The sequence below is a fragment of the Pseudophryne corroboree genome, chromosome 4 (genome assembly GCF_028390025.1).
Source record: "Pseudophryne corroboree isolate aPseCor3 chromosome 4, aPseCor3.hap2, whole genome shotgun sequence".
Taxonomy (NCBI): domain Eukaryota; kingdom Metazoa; phylum Chordata; class Amphibia; order Anura; family Myobatrachidae; genus Pseudophryne; species Pseudophryne corroboree.
In genome coordinates, this window is record NC_086447.1 from 76,450,599 (window position 1) to 76,471,726 (window position 21,128).

Here is a 21,128-nt window from a genome sequence, read left to right on the forward strand (position 1 = left end):
CCCTAAGTAAAGATTGCATTTTACATATTAGCCCTTAAGGTATACATTAATGTATGTTTATTAAGAGGGTGTGTCATGTATGACATTTAAATATTATAACCCGGGGAATTCACCTCAGATTATTCACATTTTTTATTATAATCAAAGGTGAATTTAGGTAGCTACGTCAAAGGTAAAGGTAATTTGTGAATTGCATGCAGGTGAAACTGTATAGGCCTGGGGGTAGGATTAGAGGGAAGGTGTGATTTACAAATTGTATTATATTGTTATATTACCATCCATGTGACATTACATTACTTTATTCTAATTAAATGTTATCACATTTATTTAAAAACACTAGTAAATGGAGTGTGGATAATTTATTCAGCATAGGGAATAGGTAAAATAATATTGGCTATCCCAATTTAGCCCAGTAATGTCATTAAAACTTAAGCTGAGCTTGGGTGGAGGCACAGTACACTGATAGTCTAGTAGTGCATAATATACCCATATTATACGTAACCAAGGGTTACAGTGGCACTTTGTGGCATATAATATGTTTGGGGCATGCTATGTGTCACACAGGGGGGTATTCAATTGTTTGAAAACTCAGTTGGGTGTCTTTTTTTTCCTATCTATTAGATAGGAAAAAAACGACACCCAACTGACTTTTCAAACCACTGAATTCCCCCCGTAATGTGTTGGGGCACTGTGTGGCATATAATGTGAATTTGGGGCTTTGTGTGGCATATAATATGAATTTTCACTGTGTAATTGACACATTGTATGAGTATGTTTTCTTTGGTGCTATAGTATTCACATGTATCTACCAGGAAGAGATGGGGTCCCCAAAAAGATGTATGTACAGGGCCCCAATATTTCTGTTGCCGGACAGTACTGTATTACTGTCCGCTGGACAGCCAGATGCCCAGGTTAATCATAGGTGCGTGTAAACCTCCTCTTGGCTCTGCCTCTAACTGTGCGATGTGAGGTGATGATGTCACACCTTGCACCCTCCTGCCCACCCACGCTCTCCTTGTGTCCCATGCCAACGACACTATGGAGGAGCATCATAGAGCTCACACTGTGTGGCATAACGTTTATTTTGGCTCATACTGTGTGGTGTAATGTGAATTTCGGCTCATACTGTGTGGCATAACGTTTATTTTGGCTCATGCTGTGTGGTGTAATGTCAATTTTGGCTCACACTGTGTGGTGTAATGTGACTTTGGCTCATACTGTGTGGCATCATGTGAATTTGGTTCATGCTGTGTGATGTATTGTGAATTTTGCACCTAGGTCCACCACTCTCTAGTTCCGCCACTGGTTGGAGAAGTGTAAGCAGCGATAGGGTGCAGCAGCAGTTAGGGCTCAGGATTTTGCTGTAGTGGACAGTCAGTACTGGCCACAGGTCACACTATAACGTTTCATTTTATTACTGTGGGGTGTATTACAGTATATCTACTTTATTATTAGGAACTAGGGAGAAATTAGATTAAGCCACATGATTTTACTGAGAGAATGTAAAATAGTGCTAGACATGTCTCTGGATACTCCCCTCCAGAAGTGAACCCCCAAATAAAATTATCTATTATCTACCTGTGGATATGCACCAGCCAATCATTACAGCTTTAAAAAATGACAGTTATGAGCTGATTGGCTAGTGCGTTATTACCTTCCACTTATCACTGCTTTATCACTTCTCCAGGCTTAAGACAACTGCAATTGTATTCCTAATGAAGCGCACATTTTACCAGATATACTGTATTACTAATATGTACCCTAACTCACCGGAGCACTGTCCTATATATATTTATTCTGTGCAGGTATTCTCTCTGCTAATGGTGAGAACTGGAAAGTAATGAGACGATTTACTATATCCACATTACGAGACTTTGGGATGGGCAGAAAAAGTTTAGAAAACAAGATTATTGAAGAGGCTGCTTGTTTAACACAGGCCATTAAATCCTATGGAGGTGAGTAGGTAATTTCCACATAAACACAGATTACTGTGTGACTTTTCTTACTTTCTTACTGCTATACAAATATTTTATTCCCTATCAATCTATGGGGGTAATTCAGACCTGATCATAGATGTGCGAAAAAACACACATCTACGATCATATTCTTTGACATGCGAGGGGACGCCCTGCACTGCGCAAGTCCACCCTGCATGCCAATTCCAGCCCCCCCTGCAGTCATGCGAAAGCATTGCATGGCCGCAATGCTTTCACATGTTTCGAGTAGCCCTTTGCCAATGCAGCCTAGCTGGGAATGCAATTGGCTATCCGCCATGTTTTGGGTCGCAGAGGCTGCATGTAACGTCACACAACCGCTGATACCTGCCCCAGCAACGGTCCTGACATGCCTCCGTTGTCCAGACTGCGCTCCTTAAACGGAGCATCGACGCCCACAAAACGCGGCATCATGCCTCGTTCCCGCCCTCTTCCAGGTCTTAAACTGCACATACCTCCCAACTTTGTCTATAGCTTAAGAGGGACACATGCGTTCCCGAAAAAGGGGACGAGGCCCAAGAAAAAGGGGCGTGGCTTCGCAGGAAGGCCCGTAATCGCGAACAACGCCCCCCATTTTCATCACTGAGGGGGCATGCCCAGCGCTCCATGAGCCGCTGGCATGCCCCCTCTCCTCCTGTCTCCACTGAATAGACGCTATGTGTATGCTAAGTGGAGCAACGAGTGCAGGAGCCTCCCAATTGCTCCCCCCCCCCCCCTCCACCGCGGGACACTGTGGCCCGCAGGTAAGACAGCAGGACAGTCCCCAAAATTCGGGACTGTCCCACGAAAATTGGGACAGTTGGGAGGTATGAACTGCGTTCATGCATGCGCAGATGTGCAAAAATCACTTCGCTTTTTGCACATCAGCAACGGGGTCTGAATTAGGCCCTATATACAGTACTCCTTGCAAACAAGTGAAATTATTCAACTGATTTTAATAATATGAACTGTACTTTGTGTTATTTTATTAAGGATTCATAGCATCCTTTAATATTATTCTGTGTTAGTTGCATCTCATCCCAACACCCCCATCACCCACCACACGCATGCTGGTATACAACTGCCCCAAAGCACAATTCCCTATTAGCAGCCCTCAGAGCTGCAATAACACATGGGTCTTATCCCATATCTATGTGTTATCTCTGTTATTATATTAAAGTGAGACTTTTTTTTCCCTGGAAGAAATTGGGCTTTTAACCCCCCCCCCCCCCTTCCACCCCTCCTTTAATTGGATGCCGGCCACACACTTTCTTCTCCTATTCCTTCATTTTGTGCAACTTTACTCACTGTTAGTCAGGTCTTGCTCCTTGCTCTTTCCATTTTTTTTCAAGCTAGACCCCATATACAGTGAACACAAAGCCGCAAGTTAGAAGCTATTGCACTTATTATTATTATTATTATTATTATTATTATTAACAGTTTCTTATATAGCGCAGCATATTCCGTTGCGCTTTACAATTAGTACAACAGTAATAGAACAAAACTTGGCAAAAACAGACAGATGCAGAGGTAGGAAGGCCCTGCTTGCAAGCTTACAATCTGTAGGGAAATAGTCATTGATACATAAGGATAGATGCTACCTATTGCATAATGGTCCACCATATTATGCAAGGTTCTTAATGGGTTGTATGATATGATCACCCCGCAATGTTGGAAGACAAATTGTGAGGTTATGTGTACTGTACAGAGAGGATGTGATTAGATAAGATTAGATAGGGTAGCATGCACTTATGAAACATGCTGCCTTGTTAATTAAATTGACCTCTATGAGGGAAGGATGTAGGCGCAGTGCCAGATTAAGGTCCACATGGGCCTGGAGCTGAAATTTATGAAGGGCCTATTGTGTGTGTGCTGCAGGAGGTGTGATCAGCATGGCAGGGGTGTTAGTACTGATGGGGTGTGACCAGTGTTGTGGGGGTGTGGTCTGTGACATGGGGTGTGGCTAGTGCCATACATAGCTACCGTCTGCCTTCAACCATCTGAATTTCCCTTCCCACACCACCTGTTATATTATTAATCACTGAATAACAACCCCCCCCCATGGGTTATTAATAATATTTTTATTTAGAGTGCTTTGACAGAAATATATACCTGAAAATTGCTAATTTCCCAATATCTAGCTTTAGTACAAGGAACACAACATGAAAACATGAAATAATAATATTGCATAAAGCGAATATGTGACCTGCACTTTATGTATATGCCGCTACAAAGCCCTTCCCTTGTGTATAAGTATGTGTATGAATGTGCAAGGACTGAGACGCCCACTGTCAGTGTCTGTAAATGCTGCAATACAGCTTGGTGCAGTTCCTCTTTCCTGTCGGGTGCTTAGACACCATTATTGGTCGCACCATGGAAACTTGCACCATTCCTTGGGTGAGGGCAGATTTTCCATCTCAGGGCTTAATTCAGACCTGATCACTCCAATGCGAATTTGCAGAGGTTTGCTATCAGATAGCCGCCACCCAGACAGAGTGAATACCCGCCCTGAGCAAGTCTGTGTACGCCATGCTAAAAGCTTTGTAAACGCCGGTCAACTACAAATCCGTTCGCAACTCATTCACCATCAAATAATTTTTCCATACTGTGCAGTCTGTGCGTAACCCAGGACTTACTCCTCCAGTGCGATAGAATCAGGCTGATCGGGGCCGGAGCTGACGTCACACACCCGCCCTGAAAACGCTTGAGAACGCCTGCGTTTTTACTGACACTCCCAGAAAATGGGCAGTTACCACCCACAAATGGCCTCTTCCTGACAATCAACTTGCGTACGTCCCGCTATAAAAAAAGACGCAGGATTCTTTCGCAGTTTGGCCTCGCATGTGTGTACTACAATCTGTATGCATGTGCAGTCGATCGATAATCGTCCTCCTTGTGAATTCGTACAACAGCGATCAGGTCTGAATTAGACTCTGAGTGTGGGCTCCAGTGTGAGCTATGAAGCATCTGTGTGCGCAAACACTTTAGCATCCTGTATGCAACACACCCATGAGACAGACATTAATAGCCCCCTCCCAGTCACTGCCCATATTTACCAGACATTTCTGATACAGTGCATCTCAATCACAGCTGCAGCTCTGTGTATACACGGGATGTAGTTATCATCCCGGTGATTAGCATACCGACGCTGTGATCCTGGCCGCCAGAATGCCGGCAGGGGGCCAAGGGCTATTCCCACTCGTGGGTGTCCACGACACCCACAGAGCGGGAATAAAACCTGTGGCTAGCGCAGCGAACCACCGAGACCGCAAGGGGCTTCATTGCGCTCGCCCCCCTGCCGGCAGTCTGACGGCCGGGATCCTGGCGTCGGTATGCTGACCGCCGGGATCCCGGCCGCCAGACAAACATACCCTATGCGTATACACAGTGTACCCTGACCAAAATGCTACAATAACACTGAAACGCTGGTCACTGTCTATAATTGTTGTGGTAATTAGTCTCCATAGAGTGCTGCCTCTGGAGTATTGCATGTATTACTGGCCCATTGCTATATTTACTAGGTTGGAGGGCACCTGCTTTGTTATAGTATATAAAATATCACTACTAAATACACATTGAAGGAAATTCAATTAGCATTGTGGGGATGTAGCTCCTAGGTTAAGGGCCGGAGCTATTCGGTTGAACGCATCACATCCGGCATGTAACCCAGGAGATGCACCTTACAGCGACTAGTGCCCAGGGCAGAGTTGCGGTAAACTGCAAATCCTGGGCAATGCTAGTATCACACAATAACACAGCAACTAGCCTTAAGGCAGTACTTAATGCAGATTTTTGCTTGCTCCCTCTGGATGCTGTGAGTAGAAATCCGCTAGTAGTAGGTTTACCACGTAAGCGATTGGGTAACTCAGGGCACTTAACCGAGGAGTTACATCCCCACGATATTCACTAAATTCCCCCCCATTGTGTGCTGTAACTAACTAAACACAGCAATCTGCACTTCAGAAGCACACACAAAAAAAACTTATCCGCAGCATACAGGTGATCCCTGGCTGCTGTCCCTGGATCTCTGCACCCTAACCAAGCAGGAACCACTACCTTCATTACCCGCCAATAAACATATATAGGGCGGCATGTACTAAGATGCTACGCTGAGCTGCATTGCGCAATAGCTATCTTACCGCTCCAAAACATGTTACATTCCTCCTCAGCCTCCAGGCGCTGTAATTCTTTCAAAGCAGTTTCCTCATCACGTGAACTGTATGCACTAGCCAATGGAGTCAGGAGACAAAGGGATCACATGATGTGGAAACTGCTTGGAAAGAATGACAGCGCCGGGAGGCTGAGGAGGATTTCTAACATGCTTAGGAGCGGTAAGAGGGTACAGCACACAGGCGGCGGTGTTATCCACTCACCTCACTGCCGCCTGCAGCCAGTGCCGGACGGAGAGAGTGTGCGGCTCTAGTGGGAAAGGTGGAGGCTGTGGAGGGAGGAGATGTTTGCTCCCAGGTGTCCTCTCTTCCCGGGGAGGAGGGGGGAGGCCGCTGCGCTGCGACGGGTGAGGATGAGGCGGAGGGTGGGGGCTTCGGAGCGGTAAGATAGCTATTAGCACCAAGCAATGCAGCTTAGCGCAGCGTAACATCTTATAACATCCCGCCCATACACCCTCCTGTATATACACATAAACCCAATATACTGTAATAATATACACAGGGTTACACCATATAGTGGAAGCACACAGGGTTACACCGCACTGCTCCAGCACACACAGGGTTACACCGCACTGCTCCAGCACACACAGGGTTACACCGCACTGCTCCAGCACACACAGGGTTACACCGCACTGCTCCAGCACACACAGGGTTACACCGCACTGCTCCAGCACACACAGGGTTACACCGCACTGCTCCAGCACACACAGGGTTACAGCATACAATGACAGCACACACAGGGTTACACCGCACTGCTCAGCACACACAGAGTTACACTGCACACACCAGAGTGGAAGCACACAGGGTTACACCGTACTGCTCCAGCACACACAGGGTAACACCGCACTGCTCCAGCACACACAGGGTTACACCGCACTGCTCCAGCACACACAGGGTTACACCGCACTGCTCCAGCACACACAGGGTTACACCGCACTGCTCCAGCACACACAGGGTTACACCGCACTGCTCCAGCACACACAGGGTTACAGCATACAATGACAGCACACACAGGGTTACACCGCACTGCTCAGCACACACAGAGTTACACTGCACACACCAGAGTGGAAGCACACAGGGTTACACCGTACTGCTCCAGCACACACAGGGTTACAGCATACAATGACAGCACACACAGGGTTACAGCATACAATGACAGCACACACAGGGTTACAGCATACAATGACAGCAAAAAAGGAGAAAAAACGGACAGCGCTGAGTTCCAGGAAATATATAAGACGATGAGAGCCAACAATTCAAAAATAATGCAAATTTAATATTGTGAATCAAGTAAAAAACGGAATATAAAATATATATAATTTTAATAAAAGCTGCATATACACCTAAAGAGAAAAATTTTTTGATTATAAATCACCTCTAAATATTCCGTGTCTGGACATAAAATGAGCATAAGTTCATATTAATCAAGAATGAAGAGAATGTCCATAATTGATAAACACCGGTGAATGCTGTGCGCTTAGCCGGCTATGGGAAATGTGCAGGCAGTCCCGAAATGTAGCTGACTGAGTATGAACACAAGACAGCTGGCAGTTAGGCGGGGGACTGTGATCCCGGAATGTGAATAGTTACAAACCACCTGGTTCAAGGTGACTGTTTTACCTCTCCTGTGGGCTGGCGATGGGCCGAGCGTCCTCGGCCTGATGTCCTGCAGTGCCCACTTGCGCTATGCAGCGTGAGGAGGTTCAGATGATATCCCGGGTATAGAGGATATGCCAGTGTTGTGTTGTAAAGCCGCGGTCGGCGGTAGTTGAAAGATTACGATGCACTCGTACCGAAGCAGAACAAATGATGTAACGATGATGACACTGAGGTAGAGGTGAGCTGGAGGCGGAGTCCACCGCACTGCTCAGCACACACAGAGTTACACTGCACACACCAGAGTGGAAGCACACAGGGTTACACCGTACTGCTCCAGCACACACAGGGTTACAGCATACAATGACAGCACACACAGGGTTACAGCATACAATGACAGCACACACAGGGTTACAGCATACAATGACAGCACACACAGGGTAAATCTGTACAGTGGCAGCACACACTGCGCAGACCCTACAAACACTAGAGATGTACATAAATCATCAAGGTCACATACATCTCTGAATCAGGCCCTGACGTTCTTAAATCACCATATGCTGCTCTGCAGACAACTTCAGGGATACAACCAAGTAGGGAAAAACCAGCTGTATAGTAGCACTCACTAATCCTGGGCTGCAGAAATACAAGGCAGCAGCTGGTCCAGGCTCCAGGGTATCCAGGAACTGGGATGTCCTGGTGTAGTCCTAATGGGTCACACCAAACCATAGATTCTTTGGATGGCTGGGGGAGCAGGGCAGGCCAGAGCTAAGCTATATAGATCAATCAGGGGGCTCCAACACTGGTGAATGACACAGGTGAACAGGGGTGGAGTTTAGGGTGATTGGGGGCAGAGCTAAACACAACCAGGGGGCTCCCACCCACATGACACAGCTTCAGATGGCCGGGGGCGGAGCTTAGTGCGGCCAGGGGGCGGAGCTTCGGGCGGCTGTGTTGAGGGATCAGCAGTGCTTCGAGCAGCCAGGCTGCCAGGAGAATCATATGCTGACCTGTGCAGTTGGTCAGTCACAGTGGTAACAGGAAAAAAGTTTTTTTTCTGTCAGCACTGACTACGGTGCAGGGAATCCCATGGGCCTATTGTCAATGGGGGGCTTGGAGCTGCAGCTCCATCCGCCCATTGTTAATCCGGCCCTGTGTAGGCGGATGGTCGAACTGGGAAAGCAAGCACAGTAGGTGGGAGTTCTGGGTCTAGTGTAATGCGTTATGAGGAAGGCTGATAAACTTTTATGAAAAGTTGAGTTTTAAGGGGTCATTTGAAGTTAAAGATGCTGTATGACAGTTTGGCAGAGTGAAGAAGCGAGTTAGAGTAGGTGAACCAAGCTTGGAGATGTAGAAGGGAGTGGAGCGATTGTTAGCTTTATACGAAAGGGTGAGGAGTTCAAAATGTCTACTAAGGTGGATGGTGATCCACTTAAGCAGTTTACAGAGGAATGTGGCCAACATATACCCATATGAGAGGTAAATTGAATGTATAGGAGGAATTAAATTGGGCACATGGTTTTACCCACAATTTAGCAGTGAGGAGATAATTAGTGCCATTAATAAGGGCAGTTATTGTGGAGTGGAGGGTATGAAAACCATATTAAAGTGGTCTAGAAGTGTTTGGGAGGAGAGCTAAGGGGTGAGACAGTAATAGACCAGTCGTTCAAGCATCTTCTATGCAATGAGGAGAAAAAGCGAGACTGGGTTGTATAGAGAGTGTGGATCAAGTGAGGGATTTTTGAGGATGGGCAAGATGAGAACATCCTTGAAGAAGGAAGGGGTTGTACCTGTTAAGAGGTTAAGGTTTAAGAGGTGGCCAAGCTGGCAACATGCATCAAGAGATTGGGGTTAGTTATTTCTTTTTCTTTTTATCTTTGAGTGGTATGTTGTCTTTTATATGATATAAATAAAAGTTATGTTTTAATTGATTTTCAAAGAATGCACCTAAAAGTTTTCTGCTTATTCACTCTCTTGTGACTCCACCCATTTTTAATACTAAGTTTTACCCCTTTCACACTGATATGTCTGGTCAGATCCAGGATATTAAACATGGTTTCAAGCCATGTCACAGCTGCTCAGACCCCTTTCATACTGCATCTTGGACAGGCGTTATTCCTTGGTTGACACCTTTCATACTGCACCCAGATCTGCCCTGCATGTCACTTCCTTGAGGTGGGCCTTGAGATAAAACAAACTGCAGCTCTGTAATGTAACCCAGGTTGCCTCATTCACACTGTGGCTTATCTGGGCTGGTCCCGGGTTCCACCCTGGTTGCGACTAGGGTCAAAGAGCTAGGACACACAATCCAGATGGACCCTTCCACACCAAGCCAGGACCCAGGTTGACACCTTTCATACTGCACCCAGATCTGCCCTGCATGTCACTTCCTTGAGGCGGGCCTTGAGATAAAACAAACAGCAGCTCTGTAATGTAACCCAGGTTGCCTCATTCACACTGTGGCTTATCTGGGTTGGTCCGGGGTTCCACCCTGGTTGCGACTAGGGTCAAAGAGCTGGGACACACAATCCAGATGGGCCCTTCCACACCAAGCCAGGACCCAGGTTGCCCCGTCAATATCGCAGGTCAGAGGCTTGGTGTGGAAGGGGTATCATTGAATTCCATTGGTAGACCACCAACACCGGGTAATTAACTAATTGACATTAATATTGTCACCTACACCATCTCTTTTCACTGTTGGTTTTATCTAAGTAAACCTGAAGTTAAAGATTGCTAGGCCTGGTTAATTGTTAGACTGGTTTAAGCGATTTCAGGGTTAGTAAGAGAATTGTTTATCTTTTTACAGTTAAAATAGACTGTACTGAGTGGATGCGTTTATGTAGTTAGGTAATCCCTGACCTGCGTAATATTTAGAGATGTGCGCCGGATCATTTTTTATTGGTTTTAGTTTTAACTCGTCATCCAGTTTTGGTTTTGCCTAAACAACATGTCTGGTTTTGGGGCCTTATTCAGGTTTGTTAGCAAACCAAAAGAGCACACTAGAAACATAGAAACATAGAATTTTACGGCAGATAAGAACCACTTGGCCCATCTAGTCTGCCCTCTTTTTTTAACAATATTTTTATCTCAAAACTTATTTGATCCTTATTTCTTTGTAAGGATATCCTTATTTCTATCCCATGCATGTTTAAATTGCTCTGTTTTAGCCTCTACCACCTCTGATGGGAGGCTATTGCACTTGTTTACTACCCTTTCTGAGAAGTAATTTTTCCTCATATTTCTCCTGAACCTCCCCCCCTCCAGTCTCAGTGCATGTCCTCGTGTCCTATTGCTTCTCTTCATATGCAGAATATTTCCCTCCTGGACTTTGTTAAAACCCTTGATATATTTGAAAGTTTCTATCATGTCCCCCCTTTCTCTTCCCTGCTCCAAACTATACATATTGAGATTTTTTAGTCTTTCTGGGTATGTTTTGTGATGTAGGCCATGCACCATTTTAGTTGCCCTTCTTTGTACAGTCTCTAATGTATTAATATCCTTTTGAAGATATGGCCTCCAGAATTGAACACAGTATTCTAGATGAGGCCATACCAATGACCTATACAGTGGCATTATTACTTCTTTCTTTCTTTCTTTCGTCTGCTGATTCCTCTCTCAATGCAGCCAAGCATCTGACTAGCCTTCCTCATTGCTTTGTTACATTGCATACCTGCCTTTAAGTAACCTGAAATAGTGACTCCTAGATCCCTTTCCTCCTCAGTAGTTTCCAATATAAGGCCATTAATACTATATTTAGCCTTTGGTTATTGAGACCCAAGTGCATGATTTTGCATTTTTGGGCATTAAACTGTAATTGCCACAATTTTGACCATTCCTCTAGTCTACCTAGATCCTCAGTCATTTGTTTTACCCCACCTGGTGTGTCTACCCTGTTGCATACCTTTGTGTTATCGGCAAAAAGGCATACTTTCCCTTTAATGCCATTTGCAATGTCACCAATAAAGATATTAAAAAGCACTGGTCCAAGTACAGAACCCTGGGGTACGCCACTGCTAACATTTCCCTCCTGTGAATGCACTCCATTTACCACAACACTCTGTTTTCTATCCTGCAACCAAGATCTTATCCATTCAATAATCCCAGTATCCAATCCCAAGCTTCCAAGTTTATTTAGCAGTCTGTGATGTGGAACAGTGTCAAAAGCCTTACTAAAGTCTAGATAAGCTATATCCACGGCTCCACCTTTATCCATCACTTTAGTCACACAGTCAAAAAAGTCATTAAAATTTGTTTGAGATGATCTCCCCCCAGTGAATCCATGCTGTTTGGGATCCTGTAAATTGCTGGATTTGAGATAGCCTACAACTCTTTCTTTTAAGAGTGTTTCCATCAATTTTCCTACTACTGATGTAAGACTCACTGGTCTGTAGTTGTTTGCCTCTTCCTTGCTTCCACTTTTGTGCAGTGGGACTACGATCGCTCTTTTCCAGTCCTCTGGAATTACTCCTGTAGCTTATGACTGGTTGAATAATTCTGTCAATGGTGCTACCAGCACCTCTTTAAGTTCTTTTAGTATCCTTGGATGTATCCCATCTGGCCCCACAGATTTATCCACTTTCAGCTTTGAGAGTTCTGTTAGAACCTTCGCCTCTGTCAATGTACTTGTTTCATTTTCTTGAATATCCCTGCAACTTAACTGTGGCCCCTTCTCTCTCTTTCAGTAGTGGGCAAAACTATTATGCACTGCAGGTGGGGCAGATGTAACATATACAGACAGTTTAGCGGGACGTTTTTTGTTCGTATAGTATTAATATCCTCAAAAACATTACTTTCCAGTCACTTTTGACCATATGAAGGAATTGGGATAGAGAAGAAGACAGTTTTTCTTGGGCACTCTTTATTGATCGATTAAAATTAATTTTTATTGATATACATTAAAAGATATGTCAAAGTGTCATCTCTAAAATATCATAAGACAGACAATACAGGTACTAGACATCAAGAGATATATTTTTTACAACAATAATGTGATACAGAAAGATTATATTTGAAAACAGTGACAAATATTATTATGTTCAAATAGTCCATGATGGAGACACTGATGAAGATGTGCTCCATTCATTAGAATGGAAGGTGTCTCTGTGCACTCCCTGTGGGGCTAGGCAGAAATATCACCTAGTCATAGCGGGAGTGCACATCTGCGATGGAGCCGCACTGGTTTAGTACACATAATTACTATATTATTACCCAGTGTCTCATGCTAATTGGATAACATGAAGTGTATTTTGACCATATTACAGCTCACAATATTGTTTTCATCTAGTTTAGGCTGCAGTGAGCTGGCTGGTTACTAAGTGACAGAGCAGTGGCACAAACATATATGGCAGTTTATAGTACATCTATGAAAAATTTGCCACACAGCAGTGACTGAAATGAAAATGACATGCACAGTTTAACAAACCAAGCACTTCAGCTACAGGAACTGACTCTTTTGTGGATGAAGTGTTTGGTTTCTTTGGCTCACCCACAAAACAAACTACCAATGGGCTTAAGGTAGCTAATCTAACAGTTCTGCAGTGGCAAGATGTCATTGTCATTACCATGCTCCTCCTTACTCTCATCAGTGTGTTCATCATCTTCACACAAAATCAATTAATCTCCGCTGAAATCCACCATTACAAAAGTCTCTGTACTTTGATGTAATTGCCAGTAAAGGTCTTCCTCATGTGATTTTTAGTTCATTTTGATGGTCATCATCTTTTCTACATTTTGAGGAGGTAGCGTCATATGCCGATTGCAGATAAGGTTCTCAGCTGTGCTGAGAACTTTCTAAGTACACACTGGTGGGTGGGAAGCTTAAGTAATACAAAGCCAGTTTGTACAAGGGAATCCAAATCAAAGGGACCCATTTACTTTTTGTTTCTTTCTTCATTTTTCTTTCTTTTTTTTTCTTTTTAACTGGCAAACCAGCTCACACTGTGTGGGATCAGACCACTTTAATATGTTATGTGAAGTAACAAACCTAAAATCTATTTTTACTTTTACATTTTTTAGTTTTTTATTTATTTGTAAAATACTTTTCTTGCAACTGACAATACAGTCACACTGCTTGTATGTGAACACAGTGAGTGGGTGGTGTAGTATGGCTGACCAGCGGTCAGGAGACCGCCGGTCAGCTTACCGACGCCGGGATCCCGGCAGCATACCGACGCCGGTCGCCAAGGGTTCTATTCCCACTCTATGGGTGTCGTGGACACCCACAAGTGGAAATAGTCCCTGTTGGTTGGCATGCCGACCATTGGGATAGTGAGGGGTCAGGATGGTGGAGGAGGTCATGTGACTGTCGGTCTCCCGACCGCCGGTCACATGAATACCACCCGTGAGTGGGCTATGGCCTGTGGAGTCAGTGCAGCCCCGCTGTGTTACAGAAATTGAATTAGACTAATGCGCCCTACACACTTGCTGATGCATTCAATTTTGACGGCGATCGATCTGAATGATGATCGATCGTCATCCAAATAGACTTGAATTGCAAAGCGACGGAAGATCAGCGATGAACGACCGCGGGGCCGAAATTAACGATTTCTCATTCATTACCGAACGAGATCATTCATATCGCTCACACATACAGGTTGAGTATCCCATATCCAAATATTCCGAAATACGGAATATTCCAAAATACGGATTTTTTTGAGTGAGATAGTGAAACCTTTGTTTTTTGATGGCTCAATGTACACAAACTTTATTTAATACACAAAGTTATTAAACATATTGTATTAAATGACCTGCAGGCTGTGTGTATAAGGTGTAAAGGAAACATAAATTAATTGTGTGAATGTAGACGCACTTTGTTTAATGCACAAATTTATAAAAAAATATTGGTTAAAATTGACTTCAGGCTGTGTGTATAAGGTGTATATGAAACATAAATGCATTCTGTGCTTAGACTTAGGTCCCATCATGATGATCTCTCAATATGGTATGCAATTATTCCAAAATACGGAAAAATCCGATATCCAAAATACCTCTGGTCCCAAGCATTTTGGATAAGAGAGACTCAACCTGTATCAGCAAGTGTGTAGGGCGAATAAGGGGACTGTACACAGCTTGTGGATGTACACAGCACAGCCGCTTCTGCATGGACTACGCAGAGCCACTTTAAGTATAACCTAGCAGCACAGCCACATGTGGATGGATACAGTGACAGCAGCACAGCCACTTGTGGATGGACACAGTGACAGTAGCACAGCCACTTGTGGATGGACACAGTGACAGTAGCACAGCCACTTATGGATGGATACCTCACAGCACAGCCACTACATTGTAGATAGATGGCAGAGCACAGCGTAGCCCACCACAGCTTGCCTGGACTGGAGTGAAATTGTGACAAATCACCACCACAGCGTCCTTATATGCAATCCAAAACCCAGAAGAATCCAATGGCGGGAGGATGACGTTTTTCCTCAATATGGGATTAGAGCCTGGTGGAAAAACCCGAGCCGCCACTCTGATTTACTCTGATCCCAGGAGTTTGGACGGACTCGAATTTCAGGTAACCCGAACCACTCATCTCTAGTAATATTGAGTGATAGCAGTCAGGGAGTGAATGTGGGTGTGAGAATACTGTTTTAGGATATTTTTTATTATCTGTAGCCAAGTGACTGAGAGACTGAGTGCTTGTTTTGATTGCAGTTGTTGTGAATCAGGAGTTACCCAGACAGTAAGGGTAATAATACAACAATAGAATGTTAGGATAAAACCAATTGGTAGTTTCCCAAAGCGGGTTTGTTTCATGAAACTTGCATACATCATGTGAATGCACGCATCTGAGAATGCAAGATTCAATTAGAAATGAGAAATTCCAGTTCTCATTGTGAGGTTGTGCGATTTTTCTACAACAAGCAAACTGGGAAAAGTGCATGAAAATGGGAAACATTCCTGGACTCCAAAAAAGTTACAACTCAGATATCGGGACCATATAGGAGGCTGTAAGTGGCCATAAGGTTATTAAAAGGCGTAAAGAGGCTGATTTTTGCATTTTATTATTTATTACCTGTTATTTGTATACTGCAAATATTCCGCAGCACTTTACAGAGAATATTTGCCCATTCACATCAGTCCCTGCCCCAGTGGAGCTTACAGTCTATGTTCCCTACCACATGTACACCACTCACATTCACGCTAGGGTTAATGGGGCTAATTCAGACGCACAGCAGTGATCAGGCCTGAACTGCGCATGCACCACCGCAGTGCGCCGCCGCATGGCAGACAGCTGACGGCTGTCTTATCCCTGCGATCGCCTTTGCCTGATTGACAGGCAGAGGTGGTCACTGGGCGGGAGGGGGTGGGCCAGCAGCGTTTAGCCAACATTTAGGGGGTGTGGTCCGGGCAACGCAGGCGGTCTGGACCGTTGAGGGGGCAGGCCGCGGTTGCTGTGTGACGTCATATGCAGCCGCTGCAACAAGTAGCTCCCTGCCAGCGCGCATGAGCTGCACTGGCTGGGAGCTGCGCTGGCTGGGAGCTACTCTTCCAGTACAAAAGCATCGCCGCTGAGCGATGCTTTTGTACTTGTGCGGGGGAACAGCCCTGACATACAGGGCGGACTAGCTCTGTGCTGTGCGTCCCCCTGCATGTCAGGGAAGCTTATCGTAGATGTGCTAAATTTAACACATCTACGATCAGGTCTGAATCACCCCCCATGTGTGTTGGAAGCCAATTAATCGACAAGCATATTTTGGGATTATGAGAGGAAACCGGAGTACCCGTAGGAAACAAATGCAAGCATGGGGAAAATATACAAACTCCACACAGTTAAAGCCATGGTGGCAATCAAACTCATGCTCTCAGTGCTGTGAAGCAGTAATGCTAACCATTACACCATCCGTGCTGCACTTGTTATTAATGATGGAAAAAGCAAGTGTTTTTCATAACATTAGTCTTTCCAGCATTTTGGGATACAGGGAAATGTCTGTAAATTGTTTTTTCAGTGTTTATTCTGACATCTTCCAAAACAGTATTAAAATACTTTTAGCTCTCATTAGCAAGTTCAAAAACCCACTATCCCATCAATACAACACCTCCATGTACCGTCCCACATTTAAAATTCACCTGAAAACTGACATGTCTTTATTGGCCAGATTATTTAACCACCGCCCAAATTTATGAGTGGTGTGCTGGAGGTTCTGCACTGTGCCCGACATTTACCTTACAATAAAGATTTCCCTGGTGACGTATATATATTTTTTTCTTCATTTCTAGGAAAACCGTTTGATAATTTGACCGTCATTAACGCTGCTGTAGCCAATATAATAGTGGCCTTACTTCTGAATCGAAGATTTGAGTACGATGATCCAGACTTTCTGAAGCTCGTGTACTTGGTTACTAACAATATAAGACTCATGGGGAAACCTCTTGCCTTGGTACTGTAAGGTATTCTCTTATTGTTGTTTCAAAGTTGTTTCTTTAGTTACTTTTTACATACAGTATACATTCCACTGACAAAAAGTCTATGAATTAAAAGTTACATATTTACTAATTATCGGGGTTTTAGACTCAATAGGACTGCAGGAGTGAGAATGCTGATTTGCATACAAAACAAAAAGCTATACCTTTTACACTGAAATTCGAGCAGCTGTGGCTGCTGGATGTAATCTTTAACATACGTACTTTTTACTAACTTAGGGGGTCATTCCGAGTTGTTTGCTCGCTAGCAGATTTTGGCAGCATTGCACACGCTAGGCTGCTGCCCTCTGGGACTGTATCTTAGATTAGCAGAATAGCGAACAAAAGATTAGCAGAATTGCGAATAGAAAATTCTTAGCAGTTTCAGAGTAGCTCGAGACTTACTCCTACACTGCAATCAGCTCAGCCCGTTTCGTTCCTGGTTTGACGTCTCAAACATGCTCTGTGTTCGGCCAGCCACTCCCCCGTTTCTCCAGACACTCAAGCGTTTAATCCTGGCACGCCTGCGTTTTTCCGAACACTCCCAGAAAACGGTCAGATTCTGCCCAGAAACACCCACTTCCTGTCAAGCACACTCAGATCACTTCAACAATGAAAAATCTTAGTTCGGCCGTGAGTAAATCTACTAAGTTTTGTGCAAAAATACTTAGCGCAAGCGCAGCGTACCATACGCATGCGCATTTTTGCCTTAATCGCTCCGTTGCGAAAATCGGCAATGAGCGAACAACTCAGAATGACCCCCTTAGCGTACACACACACCGACACGCCGTGAGCACAATGTAGCTACACGTGTGCCTGAAGTACACTTATAAATCTAGCAGAGAAAGAGACACAACACCAATTGTATTTAGGAAGTTGGGATCCGAACCGCCCACATATAATTGATAAAAGGTGGTTACAACAAAGATACAATTACAATAACAGAAAAGAGGCTACAGTCAATGGTACATACGTTTGTTCGCCTGCGCTTCCCCGGTCCGGTCGTCAGTCATCAAGGTAGATGACCTACAGAGATTAAGAGAGTGACCTGGCCTGCAGCTGGCTTTTTATACATTTGTCCAAAACCTAACACAATGGAAACTGTAATCTCTTTGTTCATTGGACACTGGGATGGTAATTTACAATACAGGAGAGGTCATAGGTCAGTTTGAATAGGTGGGCTATGTCTGGTCCAGGTGCAATTGCAGATGTTCTCCTCTGGGTTTCCGCCACATATCAAGAGATAGTAAATACAGTTAATATTAATATTCTGCTCCTGCGCATAACTATTCGCAGGAGCATGCAATCTCCTGCAAATCAACACCGGAATATTGCTCTTAAAATACCCTACAGCTGGATACCAAACACCACCTTATAACCTAGTTCTGTCCCCTCCTATCCTGTAAAGGTAAATCCCTTTGTTGCTTTACCATTTAAACAAGTATAAATCGCTGGTACGGTGCATGTGGGCTATGTGTACATTGTGCACTATTTGGATTAAATATGTAATGTGTTTTTATGGCTTTTCCATGCGATCACAAATACTACCATAATTACTCATACCACGCGCTAATACGCAGAACCGCGGGAGCGATCATACGCAAATTGCGAATATGTGCACGCATGGCAGAACAAGTACGTGCACGGAGGCCATCTGTGTGTAGTTTGTACGTGATGTGTGTACTGAAATATTTTCGACTTTGACAGGAGATATCGGAGCTATATGCTGCAGCCCCTCCTTCATACATTCAGGGGATCACAGATATCAACACAAAAATAATTTGATAAATATCCACCAAAGCTTAATACTCTCAGTACACTCAGTCCAAAATGAGCCACTTTCCATCTTAATACATCTGCACATCAACCCTTGGAATCCCACATAACAGACAATATCTATATTTATTTGTATGTTCATTTATTTAATTTGCTAATACATTCGTACTGTATAATAACCAAGAGAATATCAAACTGTTTTGATTTCTAATAATACAGATTTGTCTTAACTACAAGACTAGTCTCTTGTGTGTGATAGGAGAACACATACTATGGAGCAGATTCAATTAGTGGTGACCTATGCAATTAAATTTGCTACCGCTTGTAGTAAGCCCTAGAGCATGCATTTAATTCCTCTGAACCTCAGGGGCAGCGAGGAAAAATCCATGTAAAATGTAGAGATGAGCGGGTTCGGTTTCTCTGAATCCGAACCCGCACGAACTTCATGTTTTTTTTCACGGGTCCGAGCGACTCGGATCTTCCCGCCTTGCTCGGTTAACCCGAGCGCGCCCGAACGTCATCATGACGCTGTCGGATTCTCGCGAGACTCGGATTCTATATAAGGAGCCGCGCGTCGCCGCCATTTTCACACGTGCATTGAGATTGATAGGGAGAGGACGTGGCTGGCGTCCTCTCCATTTAGATTAGGAGAGAGAGAGAGAGATTGACCTGAGGCTGATACTGTAGAAGAGAGTGCAGAGTTTAGTGACTGACCACAGTGACCACCAGCAGTGCAGTTGTTTTATTTAATATATCCGTTCTCTGCCTGAAAAAAACGGTACACACAGTGACTCAGTCACATACCATATCTGTGTGCACTGCTCAGCCCAGTGTGCTGCATGCCTGCATCATCTATGTATATATTATATATCTGACTGTGCTCAGCTCACACAGCTTATAATTGTGGGGGAGACTGGGGAGCACTGCAGTGCCAGTTATAGGTTATAGCAGGAGCCAGGAGTACAAGACAGTCACATACCATATCTGTGTGCACTGCTCAGCCCAGTGTGCTGCATCATCTATGTATATATATTATATATCTGACTGTGCTCAGCTCACACAGCTTATAATTGTGGGGGAGACTGGGGAGCACTGCAGTGCCAGTTATAGGTTATAGCAGGAGCCAGGAGTACATATTATATTAAAATTAAACAGTGCACACTTTTGCTGCAGGAGTGCCACTGCCAGTGTGACTGACCAGTGACCTGACCACACTGACCACCAGTATAGTTAGTAGTATACTATATTGTGATTGCCTGAAAAAGTTAAACACTCGTCGTGTGACTTCACTTGTGTGGTGTTTTTTTTTTTATTCTATAAAAAACTCATTCTGCTGACAGACAGTGTCCAGCAGGTCCGTCATTATATAATATATATACCTGTCCGGCTGCAGTAGTGATATATATATATTTTTTATATCATTATTTATCATCCAGTCGCAGCAGACACAGTACGGTAGTTCACGGCTGTAGCTACCTCTGTGTCGGCACTCGGCAGTCCATCCATAATTGTATACCACCTACCCGTGGTTTTTTTTTCTTTCTTCTTTATACATACATACTACTACATCTCTTTATCAACCAGTCTATATTAGCAGCAGACACAGTACAGTACGGTAGTTCACGGCTGTGGCTACCTCTGTGTCGGCACTCGGCAGTCCGTCATAATTGTATACCACCTAACCGTGGTTTTTTTTTCTTTCTTCTTTATACATACATACTACGACATCTCTTTATCAACCAGTCTATATTAGCAGCAGACACAGTACAGTACGGTAGTTCACGGCTGTGGCTACCTCTGTGTCGGCACTCGGCAGTCCGTCCATAATTGTATACCACCTAACCGTGGTTTTTTTTTTCTTTCTTCTTCATACATACATACTACGACATCTCTTTATCAACCAGTCTATATTAGCAGCAGACACAGTACAGTACGGTAGTTCACGGCTGTGGCTACCTCTGTGTCGGCACTCGGCAGTCCGTCCATAATTGTATACCACCTAACCGTGGTTTTTTTTTCTTTCTTCTTTATACATACATACTACGACATCTCTTTATCAACCAGTCTATATTAGCAGCAGACACAGTACAGTACGGTAGTTCACGGCTGTGGCTACCTCTGTGTCGGCACTCGGTAGTCCGTCCATAATTGTATACCACCTAACCGTGGTTTTTTTTTCTTTCTTCTTCATACATACATACTACGACATCTC

General features: G+C 44.2%; 1 protein-coding gene across 3 annotated transcripts in view; it reads left to right on the forward strand.

Annotated features, from left to right (window-relative positions):
* The window catches only part of LOC134908919 (cytochrome P450 2K6-like), a 170,197-nt gene that overhangs the window by 85,837 nt on the left and 63,232 nt on the right, over nt 1–21,128 (forward strand). For 2 of the 3 annotated variants that reach the window (XM_063915164.1, XM_063915166.1), the window contains 2 exons: nt 1,806–1,955; nt 16,958–17,118. In XM_063915164.1, coding sequence (XP_063771234.1) covers nt 1,806–1,955; nt 16,958–17,118 — 311 coding nt within the window. The remainder of the gene's footprint in view (nt 1–1,805; nt 1,956–16,957; nt 17,119–21,128) is intronic. The other variant, XM_063915165.1, reaches the window with a different exon arrangement.